Source organism: Leptinotarsa decemlineata, unplaced genomic scaffold (assembly GCF_025532065.1).
Source record: "Leptinotarsa decemlineata unplaced genomic scaffold, Ldec_3_MD MMD2_tig00000010_RagTag_RagTag, whole genome shotgun sequence".
Taxonomy (NCBI): domain Eukaryota; kingdom Metazoa; phylum Arthropoda; class Insecta; order Coleoptera; family Chrysomelidae; genus Leptinotarsa; species Leptinotarsa decemlineata.
In genome coordinates this window covers 1,438,175-1,459,833 of record NW_027412538.1, presented here as the reverse complement: position 1 = coordinate 1,459,833, position 21,659 = coordinate 1,438,175, and the positions used below count along the sequence as shown (strand labels likewise).

General features: G+C 36.5%; 1 protein-coding gene across 4 annotated transcripts in view; it reads right to left on the bottom strand.

Annotated features, from left to right (window-relative positions):
- The window catches only part of LOC111507119 (5-oxoprolinase), a 137,383-nt gene that overhangs the window by 89,347 nt on the left and 26,377 nt on the right, over positions 1–21,659 (bottom strand). For all 4 annotated transcript variants that reach the window (XM_074171240.1, XM_074171241.1, XM_074171239.1 and 1 more), the window contains exons 9-13: positions 20,110–20,465; positions 17,397–17,752; positions 15,480–15,737; positions 9,472–9,725; positions 5,507–5,750 (exon numbers count right to left, since the gene is read on the bottom strand). In XM_074171240.1, the coding sequence (XP_074027341.1) occupies positions 5,507–5,750; positions 9,472–9,725; positions 15,480–15,737; positions 17,397–17,752; positions 20,110–20,465 (1,468 nt within the window). The remainder of the gene's footprint in view (positions 1–5,506; positions 5,751–9,471; positions 9,726–15,479; positions 15,738–17,396; positions 17,753–20,109; positions 20,466–21,659) is intronic.

Sequence of the window (21,659 nt, the reverse complement as noted above, 5' to 3'; positions counted from 1 at the left end):
GTCATCCTTGGCGTGTGTCGATACCTACAGAACTCTCCATATTTGCACTGTGAAGTTCGATGGAAGTAACGCTCCACAGTCTTTATGCTCGGTCGTGGAAGATGGTTACCACACACCAAAATCTGGATGCCGCTGGATCTGAAGATCGTTTCCAAGATACTTCTCACAATTCTCCAGTCCAGCCTGTCGAGCCCAGAGGCTAATTTCGGGATCGCCAACTCCCTGGTTGATCCTGCCAGTAGTCATATGCTTGTCTCAAAGATTAAGCCATGCATGTCTCAGTACAAGCCAAATTAAGGTGAAACCGCGAAAGGCTCATTAAATCAGTTATGGTTCCTTAGATCGTACCCACATTTACTTGGATAACTGTGGTAATTCTAGAGCTAATACATGCAAACAGAGTTCCGACCGGAGACGGAAGGAGCGCTTTTATTAGATCAAAACCAATCGGTGGCGGGTTCGCTCGTCATCGTACACCTTGGTGACTCTGAATATCTTTATGCTGATCGCACGGTCTCGCACCGGCGACGCATCTTTCAAATGTCTGCCTTATCAACTGTCGATGGTAGATTCTGCGCCTACCATGGTTGTAACGGGTAACGGGGAATCAGGGTTCGATTCCGGAGAGGGAGCCTGAGAAACGGCTACCACATCCAAGGAAGGCAGCAGGCGCGCAAATTACCCACTCCCGGCACGGGGAGGTAGTGACGAAAAATAGCGATACGGGACTCATCCGAGGCCCCGTAATCGGAATGAGTACACTCTAAACCATTTAAGGAGGATCAATTGGAGGGCAAGTCTGGTGCCAGCAGCCGCGTTAATTCCAGCTCCAATAGCGTATATTAAAGTTGTTGCGGTTAAAAAGCTCGTAGTCGAATCTGTGTTCCGCGCCTTCGGTTCATCGTCCGCTGTGTTAACTGGTGTGCTGCGGGACGTCCTGCCGGTGGGCTTAGCTCGCAAGGGCGGCCCAAATCAATCCCGCCACGGTGCTCTTCATTGAGTGTCGAGGTGGGCCGGCACGTTTACTTTGAACAAATTAGAGTGCTTAAAGCAGGCTAAAACTTCGCCTGAATACTGTGTGCATGGAATAATGGAATAGGACCTCGGTTCTATTTTGTTGGTTTTCGGAACCCCGAGGTAATGGGAACGGATGGGGGCATTCGTATTGCGACGTTAGAGGTGAAATTCTTGGATCGTCGCAAGACGGACAGAAGCGAAAGCATTTGCCAAAAACGCTTTCATTGATCAAGAACGAAAGTTAGAGGTTCGAAGGCGATCAGATACCGCCCTAGTTCTAACCATAAACGATGCCAGCTAGCGATCCGCCGACGTTCCTCCGATGACTCGGCGGGCAGCTTCCGGGAAACCAAATTGTAACGAATTAAAGAATTAACTGTCTTAAACAAATTTATTTTAACAATACTTCACTATCACAACTAATTTATATACACCACTCAGTAACTAACGCTTAATTTATCTTCACCGTTTGTTAACCGCTCGATTCGCTTTCTTGGTACAGACTACTCTTCGGGACGAATAGCGACGTTTTTATATCGTCAACGAACGTTCCGGATCCCTCTGCGGATTTCGGTACCCATCCGGAGTTTTCGCGGTATGCGTCATGCGTTGGCTGACTGGGACACCGTCAGGGCCGGCTTCAGATTCATTACAGTATATTCAACAGCATCATATATACATTGTTCATAGCGTTTATTTCTACAAAATCACAATTTACGTCATTACTAGTTGTACTTGAGGATGAATTATTATCATCATTATTTTCAATTTCATTTTTGGATCAACAATAAATCTGATAGAAGTATTCCTGATTGATTTTTATCGTATATTCATGTATAGAACTATTAAAAATTTTATTTACAATGTTATCCTGTACCTGAAATGTCTCCCTTATCAATTACAGATTACCCTCTCAGTGGAAGAAGATTTTTCAATGCTTGTCGCAATGATTTCCTGTTGCTTATGTTGTTTACTCTGCAATAACATAGTCATTTTGTCCATAATGCACTGTTCTTTGGAATAAATCACTGGTAGCATCCGCTAGTTCTACTCTCAGGAGCGAGTCTACAGAGAAGATGGATGTCAAGTTTACAGAGATACAGTTTCACAGATTTTGTTGCTTTGTCTACTTGTGCATGTTGCTATTTAAAAAAATATCAAACATTGTTTCGAATATTTTTTTATCCAAAGATACGTTTTCATTAATCATGCGATACCATGGTTTCATCCCAACGTTTCATTTTTTGTGCCATTATCAGGGTTTTAAAATTCGAAACTGGATTTTTTTCAACATCCTTTCAACGAATTTTGTTTACTACATCCATTGATTCGTTAACATGTTTCATCTAATTTTCACTCATAATAATCTCGATTCGCATCTGAACTGAACAACATTTATACATACCTGATTTCTCTCCAGCTGTATAAACAGTTCGTGGAATATTCCAATGATAAATTCAACTCAACACTGAAATAAAGGTCAAAAAATTCGATGGAAACAAAAATTCATTTGTATTTAGTACACAATTTCACAGCAAAGAATAAGAAAAGGAAACACTCATTCTGAAATATTTTTCGAAAGTTATTGGAAATTATTGGAAACTGTGTTTCACCCCATGTGTTCCACCTTCTCCAAGAACATCTTCAGATATGATCCTAATCGATGATGTAAATAGTTATTCAGTCTCCTTTATATTTGTTTCTAACTTTTGGAAAATTTTTGAAGTTCTCCCCGAAATGACAGTAAATACTGTCGAAATATCAGAATATTCATCTGAGGGTAAATAATCCAAATCATCAATTTAAACAGTGGAGTTTTAATTCACGAACATTGAAAAGTTTGCCTATGGTTATGTTATCATTCAATACAACATTTCTGTGCATTCAACAATTGTTTTATGGAAATTTCGATGAATTATTTCAACAATTATTCTTTTTATGAATATCGTTTGATATTCAGGACACATGAAACAATAACGTTATATCTCACCTTCATTCCAATTATTATATTTGCCGATGGGAAAACACAACCGTTTCCACAAAATGCATTTTGTTCTATCGAAAATTTGTATTGGTAAATTAAATTATTCAAACAATTTATTTATTTGGAAATGATCGAATGAAAAGTATTTGAACACCAAATCGTTATTTTACCACCTCGACACGTGTTTCGATCACCAAGTGATCATCTTCAAGAGAAAGATTAAAATAAAAAAACTGGTTTTGATAACGTTGGAATGCGTGAATCAAAAAACTGGTTCTATTTTAGAATAACAAAAAGAAATGAAGAAAAGCCAGTTCAAAATTTGTGATTATTTTGTGGGCAACAGTATAAACATCGCTGAATATGAAAAAGTGCAAGACAAAATATACGAGATCAGGACAGTGGAGTTAGGAAAGAAATGCAGACCTTCACCGGCAAAATGGAAGGAGTCAAAAGAGAAGTGGGCAAGATGAACAAAAAAATTAAGGAAGAGATGAGAGAACGAAAAAAAAATTGTCGGTCAATTTATGAAAGAGATTGACAAGAAATAGGTAGAACAAGTATACGAATTAGTGGGGGTGGCCGCTCATTAGACGCCTCCACTCCTCCACTTTTGCCTTCATACAGGCGACCAATCAGAAGCTACCGCGCGTAAAGCGGGAAATTCAAATCAGTTAATTCAATGCTGAGAAGGATGGACTGAGTATCGGGGCTCTGCCGTGATTGACCTTCTTTCCCTAGCTACTCGTGGGACTTTCATGGACAGAGTAAATTTAAAAATTCTTTCTGACGCAGAGTCTATAGAGGAGATGTTTGTCGAGCTTACGACTCCAACTGACCTCGCTGTGAATTTAGATCAAGAGAGAGTCTACAGAGGAGATGGATGTCGAGTTTACGTCTCCAACTGATCTTTCTGTAAAATTTAATTCAGTAGCGGGTCTAAAGAGGAGATGGATGTTGAGTTCAGGACTTCAACGGACCTCCCTGTAAACTTAATTCAGGAGCGAGTCTACAGAGAAGATGGATGTCGAGTTTACGACTCCAACTGACCTCCCTGTAAATTTAATTCAGGAGCCAGTTTCCAGAGGAGATGGATGCCGAGTTTACGACTCCAAGGGATCTCCCTGTGAATTTACTTCAGAAGCGAGTCTACAGAGGAGATGGATGTCGAGTTTACACTCTCTGTAAATTTAGTTCAGGAGCGAGAACTGCGGCGTACGCAGAATCTGTCTCAGGTGGGGGAACTAACCCTCCATGAGCAGGTTAGTAAACGTTTGCGCTCAAGTGAGGTTTTACCAAAACCAGAGGCGAAAAAGCCCAGCACGGCCGAATCTAAGGTATCGTCAGGTGTAGCTGACGTGCAATAACCCTCATATGGAAAGGTTGTCGTGGGTATCAAGGTGGGAATCTTGCAACTTGACTATCCGACTACCTCATTAACAGAGCATATACTTTGTGCCTGCCCCGCTGGTTACCGAATCAGGTCTTTAGAGGTACTTTTACCATCTGACCTGAAAGACCACTCACCATACAAAGTAACCAGCTTCGGTAAGAAGCTGAGTTTGTTTGGCCGAGTGAAAATAGGTGTGAGGCACAATAAACCCTTGCGGGTTGCGGTGGAGGGTCGAATAGACCCACTCACTCTGGACCTAACCTAACCTAACATTCGATTAGCATATGTAGGTGCACTCGTCAAGAACATATGTTCACAACAAATGTTTCAGCTGTTTAGTATTATCCGTTTGTTGGTGAGAGGCATGAAAGTTAGAAGTGTTTTGCGTGTTCAGCAATTTTCTGCAATACAAAAAATGGATCAAAAAGTTCGTATCGAATTTTTTGTGAAAAATGGAATTTAGTGCTCAAAATCACTTGAACTGTTGTTAGTGACATACAATGATTGGACTCTAAGTCAGAAAAATGTTTACAATTTTGGGTTATTAAAAAAAATTATAACTATTTATTTGAATGGTCTGTCACGGAACTTAATGTGACAAATCAAATTCTACGCGGACGAAGCCGCGGGCAACAACTACTGTATTATATCTGTGAGGACTACTTTGAACGAAATAGAAATTGATGAATGAATATATTTTGACAGACTTTGTATAGGAATCGTATATAAATCGAATATAACATCTTGACATTTTATTCTCATGACAATTGTCATAAGAGGCGTAGTTAAAAGTAATTTTTTCAGGCTCCGCGAACGGAGTTGAACTTTTTTCCGTTTTGAAAGAGTATCAAGATTTTATTTTTTGGGCAGAATTTATGAATAGGTGCACTGACTAATTTGATTCTTCAAAGTAACTTTTTGCTGTGCATTTTATATTTTTCACTTCATTGCACTTGAGACCCAGAAAATATTGAGGAATAATAAATATATAACCAGAATTCACATATGGCCAGACGTCACATATTTTGATTTTAAAATATTACAATAATTAACTGAAATCATCAGATCTAACTATCAAAACCATACGAATCTCAGCAATTAGCAATATCTACCTGAAATCGCAATATGCAGATCCCTCCTTCTCGTCCAAGTTGACTTTCAACCTTATTGAAGAACCGTCATCCATGAAGTCCTCAGCTTGGAGTAGTGACTCACCTGTCCTCTGTTTCGCATCTTTTGCCACCTCTCTCAGCATATCTCTCACAGACAATTCGGCGTTAGTTTGAATGTGACCCATGTAGGCTTGAACGACTCCCAAGCCATACTGGTCTATGAGCTCGCATACCAAATCAATACCTACAAATGGAAAAGAATAATAGATTGGTATTAACGATTTCATTCATTCGTTCATTGGTAAATATCAATATTTCTATATGAATGGGGTTTGTTAATATTTTGTTAAATAATGAATTTTTCAAAGACTTTAATACTTTTGATAATTTCCAATGAATTTGAAAGGGTCCTCCAACAAAGACTTCCAAACTTTGACAATTGATAACGGCCATCCTGTTATAGTCGTCCTACCAAGAGGACTATTTGTAATGTGGTGGATAAATGTGGATCCACTGGCTCAGTTAATGATTGACCAACACCCGTACGTCAACAAAACGCCAGATCTGCCGAAAACATCTCCGCTGTTTGTGAGAGTATGCTGGAGAATCTGAGACAGTCGATTTCGTGTCACTTACAAGAATTCGGCCTTTCACAGACCATAACTTGGCGAATTTTGCGTCGTGACTTAGTCCTGCACCCCTACAAAATTCAACTGTCCGAGAAACTCAAGGAAAAGGTCCATAGACAACGACTTGTATTCGCCAAATTGATTCTGGAGCAATTGGCAACTGACCCATATCTCCATCGAAAAATAATCTTCAGCGATGAGGCTCATTTCTGGATGAATCTCAATGTAACCAACGAAAATTGTTGAATTTGGAACGATACCAATCCACATGAGATCCAAGAGCGTCCAATGCATCCCAAAAAAGTCACTTTTTAGTGAGGATCCTGGGCTGGCGGCGTCATCGATCCATATTTCTTCGAGAACGACGTTGGCCAGGCTATCACTGTCAACGGAGAACATGCACTATAGGTCGATGATTACCAACTTCTTTCAGCCTGAATTGAATGATATGGACCAACAACATGTGGTTTCAACAGGACGGCGCTACGTGACACACAGATCATGCCATATTGGATATTCTGCACGAGCCATTTGGGGGCGTGGTCATCTCACGTGGATGTGAACTGTCCAACGAGATCGTGCGGTTTGACCCCATTGGACTTTTTTGTGGGGTTTTCCCAAGTTGCAGGTGTATGCGAATAAGCCACAAACCACATTAGTCCTCAAAGTCAACATTACCCGTGCCATCGGTCAAATTCAGCCTGATTAATGCTCCACGATTATGGAAAATTGGACGTTTCGGATGCGCTCCACACAGAGAAACCGTGCCACATAATGGCATTAACATGGCTTAGTGTCTGGAGGTTGTGAGATTGAACGCCTCTTCGACCAGATATTTTTAAGCGAGAATTTGAAGAGAATGAAGTGTATTTGTTAGGTTTCATGACTAACGAGGCTGTGAACAGATGTATTGCTTCCTAGGTGACTCGAAAAGTAATATTCCAAAACACTAAACTAATGACCATGCTTGTCAATGGTGTAAAATAGGGTTTCAAGTAAATAGTATTATATCAAATATGACGAGACAAAATGAGGATGTTGATAAAGATAAAATTTCAGTAAGAGAGGAAATTATTGAATGAATGGAAATTTAAATTTTTTCTCTTCAGTCATCAGCTTCAGTCAGAGCTATTTTGTTGAAAGTTCAAAGTCATGAATATTATAATATAATATATAATATAATAATCTTTATTTATCAAAAAATTACAATATTGAATACATACATTGAATACATACATGCAATGAATGATTTCATGGTCCGGTCAATTTAGACCTGAAAACAGTAATGAAATAACGACAGAGCTAAATTTTGGTGAAGACCTTTATTTTACCATAAAAAATAAAAATTCATAGTCGCAATCTGTCCCATGAGCGCTTCAAAAGTTATTCGGGGTTAAAGGTCAAAGTTTCAGGTTTTACGAGGTTTTCTCGAAAGCCGTAAGTTTTATCCAAAAAATACTTCAGAGCTGTAGATAAATTCTCTACAAAAATGGTCCTCATGATTTTTTCTGTAGTAAAGGTGACGTTCTATGTAATATGCACACGTTTCCACACGACCTGTGAGGTAGTCTACTCGGCGTGTTTTTTTCAACGTGGTTACCCCAGTGGTTTTTCTTTTTCATCCAAATTTTTATTATTAGACCTGGCTTGACTTAAAATGTCTTAGTAATTGTCTACAAAACAAATAAATATTAATTTCACGGGTTTCTCTGTAATAATAATTCTACTACCATATTTTAACTTCATTCTTACTTTCAGAATTCGGTTATCTAAAGCTACATTTTTACAAACATTCTTTAATTCATCTAACGTAAACTGACAGTCGTTACTATTTTCCAAAAATTCATAAATTTCCTCCATCGCAGAATTTACAGCCTTATTTTGTGGAAGCCCAATTTTACCGCTACTATTAGGTCTTAGAAAAGACTTGTTACAACTATCATGGTATTTGGCATCAGCAGCTACTAAATCATATTCAAAATTAATACGATCAACGACAGCTTTTGATAAGTCATCAGAAGGATCTTTAGCTAATTTCAAAATAGATTCTTTGAATTTGAATGTAGAAACTTTGTAATTTTTTTTTTCGAAGACTCTGCGGTTTCGTTTTCTCAGCCTGTTCATCTGCTTCATCGCCACAAAATAAGCAGTCTTCTTTAAAACTAAAGCTGGACTCACTTACTCGTGCTCTAGTACGCGCTGGACTTACTTTTGAAATACTGGCCTGTTCATCTTTACGTTATCTTTTTGAGTTTTTCGAGAAAAACTTAAAAAACCTGAAATTTTGACCTAAGACCCCGAATAACTTTTGAAGCGCTCATGGAACAGTTTGGGACTTTCAAATTTTAATTTTTTATAGTAAAATAAAGATCTTCATCAAAATTTAGCTCTGCCGCAATTTTCGTTAATTCAATATTGTATAATGACCGGACTATTCAAGAGAGTGTTCAATTCTTAACTGGTTAATTGTATCAGAAGCGATTGGTGATGTTTTTCAATATGAATCACATCAAAAGCACTACTGAGTAAAATCGTTTAAACAATGCAATAAGAGAAATAATCAAATCAGTATATCCAGTCTGAAGATACCAGATTTTTATATGATTGATTTTCCAAAATACTATGTTGAATATTCTATCATTTGTCAGGTTTTTTTCAATTCTTTGTAATATTTCACTTTGTGAGCACTTTCAAACACACATCTTCCACTCACTATATCCAGCCTTAGTTGAAAATTAATTTTCCAATTGTTACAAAAGTAATTATACAACACATCGTATAAGAAAAACTGTAGCTTCTTGGCAAAATGTTAGCTTTCCAATCCGATATAATTGATTTCAAAACGAGAATATTCATTATCATGAATTTATTTAAATAGTTTAATAAAAAACATTGATTTGTGGAATCGAAGAAATTATTAATTATTTTAGATAATGATATCTCCAATCGCAAAACGAATAATTTTCCAAATTTTCATCAATATTGCTGGGTTGATGAAAAAAGTATTTTGTGAATTATTTCACGTTCATTAAAAAATATTTCTTGACTTTTTGTTTATGAATTTGAAGTCGTTATAATGACGTATACAATATTCGGAATTTCCATTTCATTCAATTTACGAAACTATGATTCAATCTACACAACGTCAAAAAAGAAACATATTGCTAATGACGTTATTATTACGTCATCAAGATGAATCACCGCCATTGAACCTATAAGCTTTGTACTAATCCCTACACGAAGCATATGACATTTTTTTATGAGGTTGAAAGTGATCATTGCACATTTTTCCATAGACTGCTGAAAAAGATAAAGAAAACGCAAATGCTCAAATACCTTTTTTATTCGCCGCTACTTGAGCCCTCAAGTCAGAGATATTGTCAGACAGGTTTCTTCCCCCGGCTTTCCTGATAGCTTCACTAAATTCGTCTTCTTGAAATACATCCTGTTTCACCAAAAGAAATGATTTGAAAGCAGCGCCCTCTTGATCCAAGCTAGTCGAATGTGGAGGCATTGAACCAGGAGTGATGCCACCGATGTCTGCATGATGACCACGACTAGCCACGAAGAAGATAGGATCACTGCTGCCCCTTGAAAAAGTGAATAATTTGCAAAATATATCATTGATGTAGAACATCTATAGCTGCACATAAAACGGATTGCTAAGCGCAAGCAACTGTGCGATTATCTTCCCACTGGTTAGGCGTTACGCGTTTCTTGTATATAGTTGTGTTTATTACTAAATAATTTTTTTCGATAATTGAAAATAGACCATGTCTGACTGATTATTTAGAATGTGAAAGTGAGCAGTCTACTGCAGAAAAAAGCAAAATCACACTACGACACCACCATCAAGTCATCAGTGAGTGAATTATAATTTAAATTCGACCCCCACCATTGGGATCTCTTAAACTACAGGAGTTACGTCGAAGCTTAAATTGTGACGAAGTTGCGTTTTTTGCGCTTAACAAAAAACACAATACTTGTAAAATTCCGAATAATTCCGGAAATATCCGGCAAAACTGGAAATCGGAATTTTCATTTTTTCTAGCGTTTGATACTTCCATTCAATCATTCCTGCATCTCAGTGTAAAATGAATCAATAAGATCAACATTACACATTCATTATTTCCGTTAGCATTAAATTTTATGTGTAGGCATTAATATAATAATATTAAGCAAAGCTTATTGTTAAATCATCTGAAAATGGAATTTTTAACAGGTGATGATCGACTGTATTGTCAAACATGCGCCAAACTAACTGACTGTTATAAGAAAACAAGTATATCTGAGGCACCAGTCAATCTAATAATAACACTGATGATTTTCAAATAAGACTCAACCTCTAACGGAAGCAAGAAACTCTTTGGAACTTTCGAAATAGATGAACATTTCAACCTAGCAGACCACTGTTATAATATTCTTGCAATCATTGTTCACTGTGGTTCTGGCGTTGAATGTGGTCATTATTACGCCTTGGTCAAAGAAGAAACGGACTGGTTTGAGTTTGACGATAGTCGTGTCACGAAGTGTTCTGGCGATGCATTGAATTTATTGGAGCCTCTGGAGACACCCTACATTTTGTTTTATGAGAGAGAGGACATCGTTAGATCAAGATCTTCAGATGATGTGGTGCTGCAGGTTTTTCCGGGTTTTCCTGCAGCTGAAAAAGCAAATGCGCCACTGGAATCAATGAAGTCGCCCCGGAGCGCCAATTAATTTTTATTGTTGTATTTATTTTATTTTTATCGTTGTTTTAACATATTGTAATAATTTTACACCAAATATATTTTCTCAGTATAATGTATCTGTAATGATGAATTTTACGCATTTATATCATTTGTTCCGATGCAAATAAAAAATGTACAAAATACCTTTGCGGCTTGATGTGTTAGACGTCTGATTAATACGGGAGAGATTGTTGGTTGAAAGTTCAGCACCAAGAGAATCTCTTTTTTTTATTTGGGATACTCTACAATAATTTATCTTGAAACATAATCGCTATCATATCACACATGTCTTCAGCAGAAGAAGAGTAAAGAAGCACGATTTCGATAGATATTCTATTGAGAGGAAAAAACATGAAAAAAGTTTAGGTACTGAATGTAGAGAAAACCAAATTTTATCAAATATAATGTCTAGGTATATTCCGGTAATAAATGTAAAATAAATTAAGATTCGAATAAAAATAGTATACACAGGGTGTAACTGAATAAGTGTAAAATATTTAAGGAGGTAATTCCTCATCGAAAAAAAGATAGGATCTTTCATATGAAGAAACTTCATTGGAGCATCCCTTGTTAAGATACAGCCCCTTAAAGGGGGTACATAAAATTTTTATAACAATTTTTTTCACAAGCACTAAAAAAGTTACAATATTGAAATTAACCTGACGTTTTGTACTACCAAAAAGACACTTAGCCAGTAATTTATTTGGTTTACCCCATGGTTGTAAGGGGTGGAAAACGAAACCCATAAAATTTATTTCCAATGTAATTTTTTGTCTTATTATTTGTTTACCATTTGAAAAATCATTTCCGATAGCCTGTTTCATTCTAAACAAAAAATGTCTTATGGGTTTTTTGCCCAAAATAAACAAATTCGCAGCAAAAAATTATTTTACGAACAACTACAGAGATACATCGTCATAAATGCGAACTGCATTTATTGTTATTTTGTAGTTAGTACCTGCATTAAACGATTGAAGAGTAATAAACAAAACTAATTTATTAATAACAAAACCCACAACATGTAGAAATCATAGTAAATGTTCAATATGTCTACCTTCAGACATTACGCAAGCGTCTAGACGTCGGCGCATTGAGCCACGTATTCGCTCAAATATTTCTGGAGTATCTCTGATCACCCTGCACGCATCGATGATGCGGTTTCTTAAGTCCTCTACATCGCGAACAGGAGTACGATAAACCAAATGCTGTAAATGGCCCCAATAGAGAAATCGAGAGGATTGAGATCCGGGGATCGAGTGGGCCAGGTCTGTGGTCTTCCTCGACCTATCCACTGATTTGCATATGTTTCAGTCATATCCTGGCGTGATACTTGACTAAAATAGGCGGGAGGCCCATCAAGCATAAAAAACGTATCCCTTCTGACGCCCAAAGGAACTTTCTCAGTACTGGATGCACTTCTCTTAAAAATTGAACGTATGCCTCACCATTTAATCGAGGAGGTGAAATTAATCATCCCCAATAACTCCGAGCCACACGTTAAGAGAAAACTGTTCTTGATGGTTAGTTTCAACAATAGCGTGAGGATTTTCATCAGCCCATATGTAGTAATTATGAAAATTAATGATCTTGTCCCGAGAAATACTACATTCGTCTGTGAATTCTATCGTCTTCAGAAAGTCACAATTTCTTCTAATCATTTCCAGCATCCAATTGCAAAATTCAAGACGGTTCGGAAAGTCTCGCGGTAACAGTGCCTGTACTCGTTGCAGATGGTAAGAATATAAGAGTTGTTTCTTTAAAATTCGAAATACCCTCATAGCTGGAAAACAATCTTTCTAGTTGAAATATATTTGTATATTCACACTAGTACTGGTAGTAGGTTGTTCTTCAATCAAATTAAGTACTGCTTCCTCAAGCTGTGGTGTTCGTACTTCTCGATGGCGACCACAATCCTGCGTTATTTTGTCGAATGAACCATATTCTCGTAATCGTTGATGAAGTCGAGCAAATATTCCATGTGAAGGATGCTGCCGTTGAGGATACATTTCAGCATATCTTCTAGAAGCTTCTAATCAATTCCCCTGCGACAGACCGTAACCGTAATGCATATCAGCCATTTCCTCATTTGTGTATGCCATTTTAATAACAAGTGGATTATTAAAGTAACAAATTGAAAACAGAACAACAACACACAATTAGTATTAATTCAATTTCGAAAATTCACAAACTGACAGCGTCATACCACTTTAATTGTCACTATCGCTAATAGCGACCTACTAGATAGATTAGTTTCGTATTTATGACGTAGTATCTCTGTAGTTGTTCCTAACATAATTTTTTTGCTGCGAACTGGTTAATTTTGGGCAAAAAACCAAAGAGACATTTTTTGTTCAGAATGAAACTGGCTATCGGAAATAAATGTTTGAATGGTAAACAAATAATGAGACAAAAAGTTACCTTGGAAATAACTTTTAGAGGTTGCGGTTTCCACCCCTTACAACCATGGGGTAAACCCAATAAATTACTGGCTGAGTGTATTTTTGGTAGTACAAAACGTCAGGTTGATTTCAATATTGTAACTTTTCGGTGCTTGTGAAAAAAATTGTCATACAAATTTTATGTACCCCCTTTAAGGGGCTGTATTTTAACAAGGAATGCTCCAATGACATTTCTTTATATGAAAGATCCTATCTTTTTTTCGATGAGGAATCACCTTCTTAAATGTTTTAAACTTATTTAGTTACTCCCTAACAGGTACCAAGTGAAATGAAGAAAAAATAAAAGGGGATATTAAAAATGAAAATATTCATGTCCTCTGATTAATCGAGAAACACAGAAACCCAATTATAAAATTTGTTTCAGAAGGACCGTTGTGTTCGTAAAAAAAACGAGTCCTATTTACATATTGAGATGAATGAGATGATTGATTATTTTCACGTTTCCACAAAATGGATTAAAAAAATAATAATCTACAATGAATCTTCAGTTCATGCCATCAATCGTATGAAGTTGAATACATAATAATATTTGGATGATACCGTTCTGGGTTAGTATTTTAACTAATGTTAGTCAAGCGTAGTGGTAAGATATTAATAATCCAGTTTATGAATCAGCCATTAGGTTTAAACTTCACTTTTGAGATATGAGACATTCAACCGACCGGTGGGTCGGTAGCCGGGCGGTTCGACGTGGGTGCTTTGTTCGCTCAGTCAATCGACCGATGTGTGAGTCGGTGGTTAAAGCCGCAGGTTGCCGATTGTCAAAGACACAGACAATAGGTTGTAAATGAATTACTGAGGTATATTTCGAGTCTAGGTGAATGTGGATTTGTCTAGGTAAGTTATGGCGGAGTGTCCTGAAGAAGTCAAATATTTCGAAAGAGAAATATGTGCATTAGTTGGGACTGAAGTTTTATCGATAATTTTATTAAAATATCCGTGCAAGTATTGCAAGGTCTAAATTTTTAGTGTTATAAATCTGTTAGTTATTGAGTATGGCATATATTTAAAGAATTTGTTAACCAGAATTGTCAAATTTGAAAACATTCATTCTATAAGCCTGCTTAGAAACTGATTATGACACACTGTAACTGAAAGAATCGACAAAATATATAATTTATCATCATGTTACAAACAAATTTGAATATCTATAAGTATGTTAGCTCACCAGTTGAAAATATAGCTTCTTCATTTCAACGTTTTATCATCAACTTACAACCAATGAACAATTATTAAATGAATTAAATGAATTAAAAAAATTATCAGCAGAAAATGATTGTGGATACTTACAATTATTGAAGCGTCGCGCATTAGCTTGGTGTGATTTTTTTTTATTTTGGTGTTATTCCTTTTGTTTCTGTAATTTTAATCGTTCAACATAAACTTTCTCAAGCGTATCTACACCTCTTCCTTCATGTCCCTGTCCTTGACTTTGTTTGACATCTTTGACAACATAACACACTTACCCAATTGAAAATGGCCGATACTTGATGAACTGAGATTCATTTTGATTTTTACTATCACTAAAAATTAGCGATTTAAGATATTTTCAATATTAACACTCAACTATTTCCCTATCAACTAATAACTATTCTATTCATGAAAATACATCAACTTTTCATTCATTCATTTTCAATTTTTTTCATTCATCAACTTTTTGATAGACAGCCAGAAAACTTTTTCTATATGAAAATCCTTCGACATCCATCCCATGAATTTTTTGGTTCATTTTCATTCAATTAGGAGATATGTGTGATTTAGTGAGATTTCTTTGATCACCAAAAAGTGATGAGAATATAATGTCGAAATCTTTTTTTTTCGGTGGAAAAATATATCTAAAAAATGTTACGGACTGCATGCAGGCAAACCAGATTTTTCGAAGAGGGCGCATAATATTCTCCTGCCTAGATTGATGATCCGAGCCCGAATCTGTTTTTGAAAAATATGTTTTTCCGGTAACAAGTTGTCGTCCCCATCCGAACGACAACCCTCAGAATTCGAAACAAGTGCGAGCCAAAGATTAACGTGATCTTACTTTTTAACGTCCGATTCCTAACACGTAAATAGAAGACTACATTGAAAATATATTCAATTCATAGAGCTCATTGGAAAAAAACAATTTTACAGTACTCAGAAATAACTGTTATCAACTTACTTGTAGAAAACTGGAGTGATAACGGTGAAATCTGGCAAATGTGATCCACCAGCGCCAGGGTGATTGGAAAGTATTACATCTCCCTCGTGGAAAGTTTTTCTAGTCTTCATTTGGTACTGCACGGCTTCCTGCATAGCTCCCAAATGGACAGGAATATGAGGTGCGTTAGAAACTAGTCCGCCATCTGCACCGAAGAGGGCGCATGAAAAATCGAGACGTTCCTTGATGTTGGTTGATATTGAAGTACGCTGAAGAATTCTGAGAATTGAAGTCTCGCATTACTTCCTCAAATTATCTAGTGTTCAGAAAATAGTTTTCTATCAAGGATAGGGGGTGTTTTGAATAATTCAGTTTTTTGCTTTTTGGAACCTTTGAAGATTTGCGAAATATAGCAATGAATTTAAAGGAGAATATTCTCAAGAGAGATTAGTTTTTCGTTAAAAGCTTTTTTCTTTCAACTTTTTCATTTTTATGCAGAAAATGTGCGTTTGTTTTCGTTTTCAAAAGTTCAAATAGGTGGCTGACGAGTCGTTGAAGAAAATTGTTTTCGACCCGAATCTTCCATAAGCATTACTTAAGGATGGTAGATTTCCATGTGAATAAAATTTTATATCAAACTCTTCCATATATTACATTGTGTAGCGTTTTTTTAACGATAACTGTTTCAATTCCATAACTGATGTTTGCATTACAAACTCAATGGAAAAAAGTGATATTTTTGTAATTCGATGTTCATGTGAAAGTAGTTGTTTCGGGAGGGTTTTTTCTCTCAGTTTGTATATGGAAATAACTTCTTTACGTGATCTACACATCTTTGTGAAGAGTTCATTCTGAAATAACCACGGTTAGGTTAGGTTAGGTCCAAAGTGAGTGGGTCTATTCGATCCTCCACCGCAACCCGCAAGGGTTTATTGTGGCTCACACCTATTTACACTCGACCAAATGAACTCAGCTTCTTAACGATGCCGATTAGTTTATCTAGTGAGCGAGATGGTAGGAGTACGGCTCTGCCGAACTCTAAAAACCTGATTTGGTCACCAGCGGGGCAGGCACAAAGTATGTGCTCTGCTATTTCATTGTTTTCCAAACAGAGGCGATACACACTGTCTTCCGACAGTCCGAGTCTCTGCATATGATGATTTAAATGACAGTGACCTGTAAGAAGGCCATCGTAGTTCATCCCTACTTTAGTCCAACAACTATTTGGTATCAAGCTTCGAAGGGTATATAAACGCCTTAGAGTGAGCCAATGCTAGAAAATTCTGCCAGAAGCTCATAAATATTCTTGCCATCCAGGTGTTCAATCTTTGTTTGGCAAAGCCTAAGCACGGTACTTCTACATTTTCTGTATAAGTATGGTAAAGTATAAAATCAAAAAGCTTTCTTCTTTGTCCCTATAATAGTATGTTTCCTTCGTTTTTGATTCATCAGCAGAAATATAGATTCTCGTTGATTGAGAAGATACGTATTTTCATCAGCTCAGCTTGAAGAAAATGATTCAATATGTGGCATATTTATGAAGTTGAATGTTTTATTAGATATGTTCATCATGAAAAAATGTATATTACATCTAAAAACGAATGTCATACATTATAAAAAAATGTTTTGATGTTTTTTATATAATTTTTTTCAGTTTTCATCTGAGAGCTACTCCAGTGCATGATCTAAATATCTTTGTGAAAAGATTTCATTGGTGTATTTAATTACTTCCTTTTTTCGGACGATTCTCACTTTCTGTATAATGATGGAGAAATAGAAAGTCTGAAAAATGATGATCTGTCTTAGAAAATATTCCCTCTTCGGTTAAAGTTCAATACACACTTACAGAATAAGTGAATATATTCTCAATGGAAAACGAAATTTGAATTACTTGTCATTTTAATTGAAGCGATAAAAGTGCTAATGATTTTCAGTTACCTTCCCATCTGCTCAGCAATACTCATAAACCTATGACTGAATATGCTCAATTGAATAGAATCCAGATCTGGACCGATTTCCTTGACTTTTCCCGAACCAATAGTTATTCTGATGTCTCCGTATTTCGTAATCACAGCAGTACAATCGGGTTCTACTAAAATCGTGCTCAATTGGTCCATGATGATGGCAGGCCCCTTCAGTTCTTGATGTGCGTGTAGGCTTTTCAAAAGATAAATATTTGTATCTTGGTATCCTCCTTCGAAATATACTTTTTTGGTAGATTCAGGAATGGGAAAAGAAGTTGAGGTTGCTATTAGATCTTCTTCCTCCAGATCACTTTTTCCGATACCCCTCACCTTAAAAAACATAAATGTTCCTTTCGATATTGTTATGACGAATACCAATATATAAAAATAAACGTCACATTCAACTTGGTTAATCTATAATGTATACATAACATATCGGTTTCGTAACTCTTACTGAATACTAGAATTCTGTAATATAATTGACAAAAAATCAATAAAAATATTGAACACTTTATTGTCAAATTTTTACAAAATACAAACCTCATCGCTTGTCTACATGTTTCACTATATAATAGCTTCTCCTCATATTGTAAAAAAAAGCTTGTCGCGGTTCCATGCACAATTTTGTAAAAAAACATTCAAATAAAATGTTATTAGTTATATTCAATACTACAATATCCCTGCTTTATTCAACAAGAAGATCAGTTCAAAATAGTATAAGCAATAATAATATCACAACAATGGAGAATGAGGTGGAAAAAAGCAGCACACATCTTCTTTGGTGAACATTTTTGTGGAGGATTCAAACAGGAAAGTTTTTTGGTAATTATATCTTTGTAGAACAAACAAACAGCATAAAAAAGGTTTCTCTTCTCCATATTCAACCCTCCAACACTGATATTTTATTCGAAATTATTTGGCGTCTACGAACACCATATACCGTGTGTGACACTTCTGAAACTTGGAACATTGAAAAAGGTCACTAGACGGCACTTTTTGACATATTTGTCAAACGAATTCAACTTCCGGCTTTTACGGAGATGAGAACAACTTTTGATTTTCAAATGGGACATCCTATATATTATCACAAGAACGGTTAGAGAAGATCGTGAGGAGTTCAACAATACCAGGTTTGATGGTGTTATCTCTAATGACTACGGAGATATCGCCATTTATTTTATCCATAAGCTCAACGAGTGGGAGAGAGAGTTGGATGGACCCTCCAGAAAAAGTTTCTCTGTCCGAAATAGTTTTATATCCGTCGTGGAACAAATACCTGGCTCCGTATAATATTTCCAGGGATGAATAAGATCTCTGAAAACGTTTTTTTATGTGTTTATCAAAACTCAAATTTCAGTCTCCACACCAAAATTTCTTTTGTGTTCTACAAGAGCTAATTGGTCGCTATTAATAGTCATTTTGATATCTTGAAAAAACGGTAAGTTGCTTTTTGGGACAAATAACATTATGTTAGATTTGCTAGAATGTATCTGCAGACAATGATGAAATTACAGGCCGTTGCCACATCCTCTGGATAAAATCTATTATAAATCTATGTATCGTCGGCATAGCACTGAGCAGTGCAATTTTCAAGTGCTCTATATTTGGACCACAAAAGTGGTCCAAATATAGAGCCTTGTGGAACACCGGATTTGGGGTTTAGAGTTGTTGAACTGACATACACCTGTCAATATACACCTTTTGTTTCCGTCCAAGTAAATATGCCTCAAATAACTCAATTGCTGCTGCTGATAAGCCTCAGTACTGCAGATTAGCCAAAATTAATTGATAATTGAAAGTGTCAAATGCACGAAACAAGGACCAAGAGCACCAACAGTGTACATATACCACGATCTCTCGATCTGATTATGTCATCAACCATGTGAAGGAAATCTGTGGTATAGCTAGACCCTTCTCGAGAGCCTGATTCTATTTCGGGTAGTATCCCACGTTGGAGTCGAGGCTTAGTACAGAGCCCACCACGTCGACAATCTGGGTTCGATTCTCATACCGATAATTTTTTATCTAATTTCCCTCAGCTGCCGATGGCCACGTGACTGGTACGTGACAAGAGGGCTCAGGGGTGAGGCGAAGTCCCAAGAGGGGCTACGCTCTTTGAATATATCCGATACTTATTCCATCCTGCATCAATTACATCACACGTTTTTCTCTCCCACTCTCCGAAACACACCTACCTCAAGTTGGGTGTTCCCTAATGTTCCGATCGATTGTCTAGAAAACTGCAAAAAGTTCAGCTCTGGAAGGAAAAACGTGGGATTTTGAGCCAAAAGTCGCTTTCTTTATCACATTCAAGAACAACACTAGAACCCGATATTGATTAAACGGCGAATGATACAATCTGCATATTTTACGAACGGGTTACGTATATGTATAGACCTTAAAATGTAACCTCAATTTACATCATTCTGTGCCAACATTAAAAATGTTCAAACCACTGAGGCAGTGGTGAATATAATGACTAACGTTTTTATTTTGCAGTTATTATGAGTACAGTAAACTGAATATCAATCTGTTTTATGTCAGGTTATTCTGCATGACGTGACCTCACAAGGGAAAAAAATTATTGAGTGAACTCTTTTTGTTTTGCTATCGACAGTATAAACTGTTTTCCATCACTTTCACATAAAATTGCATCATTAACAAATACAACTCTCGAGAATACTCACCCTAATATCATCTACTATAACGTTTCTCTTCTGAATGACGAAACCAAATTCGGATTTGTAACGGTCAACAAATGTTTTCATAAAGTCTCCGTGAGTAGGGCTGATCTCCCCAGAATATGTTGGTCCACACATCAACGCGCAGTCTGTCCCATCATATCGCATATGCAGATACGGCTCCAAAACGATATGTGTTTCAGGAAAGCCTTGTTTCTTCAGTTCGCTCTTGCATTGTTCTTTAAGTTCCGACAAACGTTCGTCGAAATAGGAGAAGTTTTCTAGTAGGTAAGCTTTAGCGCAAGGTTCCTGAGATTCGTGGACAACATCCGCTAAAGCCATTCCGTATGCTGAGAGAATTCCTGAAAAAATATTATTAAACCATTTATATTCAAATATTATAATAAAACATTTGCTAAGTTTCATTCGCATTCAACAGAAAAAATTGCCAATTGAAAAACGAAGGCAATGGTGATTTAGATGTTTGAAATATGTTTTCCGTTAACCAGCTATCGCACCCCTAGGGACGAAAACCCTCAAAAGTCAAAACTTGTGCGAGCTAAGGACTAACGAGGTCTCACCTTTTAACGTGTAATTCCTAACACGGGTTGGACGATAGCGAGTTAAATCGAACGTTTAGCCTAGGGCTTGAACATTCGACTCACACATCAACCGATTGACTGAGTGAACAAAGCACCCACGTCGAACCGCCCGGCTACCGACCGATAAAAAATTAAATCAATTTCATGATATCCCCTTGCATTTTGAAAATTATTTAGAGCCGATACAGTTTTGTTGTACAATTTTTGCGACTAAAATTTTCAAACTGACGGCAATTTCAGTTTCAGAATTTCAAAAATGAGAGATGGAGTATGGGAAATATATTGGACGCACTTGAAAGTAGTAAGAATGTAATCTTTGACAACGTTCAATCAATATACGGGGTGTTTTCCAACAACGGTACAAAACTTTAAAAACTGATTCGGTAGATGATTTTTATGAAAAAAAGTTCCTATGGATTTATGCCAGGAATACCAGGCGTTGAAATCAAAAAACTTTATTTATAGAATATCATTTGGTTGAAATTTGGTACATTTATTCAAAGCAATGAAGAACTTATTTGGTCATTACTAGATTGAAATTATTAGGTCAAGTAACATCTGACTGGGCTCCACAACAAATAATATTGAGACGAAAAAGTACGTTATTGCCTCGTTTTATGTGGTTTTACATTTTTTCAGATAGAGCAACAGAAAATACAATTTTTTGGTCTCTTGTGTTTGCTACATATCCAACTTTGTATCCGAGAGAAAATACATGGAAGTCACTTCAACTCATTCTAAGAAAGTATTCATGGATAACATAAAATAAAAAAGTGAAATAAAAAATAAACGATTCCTACCTTGAAGTGAATGAGAAAATGTTTCAACTTTTGATAAAACACACGACTACAATCGATTTCTTATTGATTGTCAGACTTATTCGAAAATACCTGGATTATTTCTTATGAATTTGCAACTGTTAAAAGAGCCGTCAGATGAACCCATGAATATAAA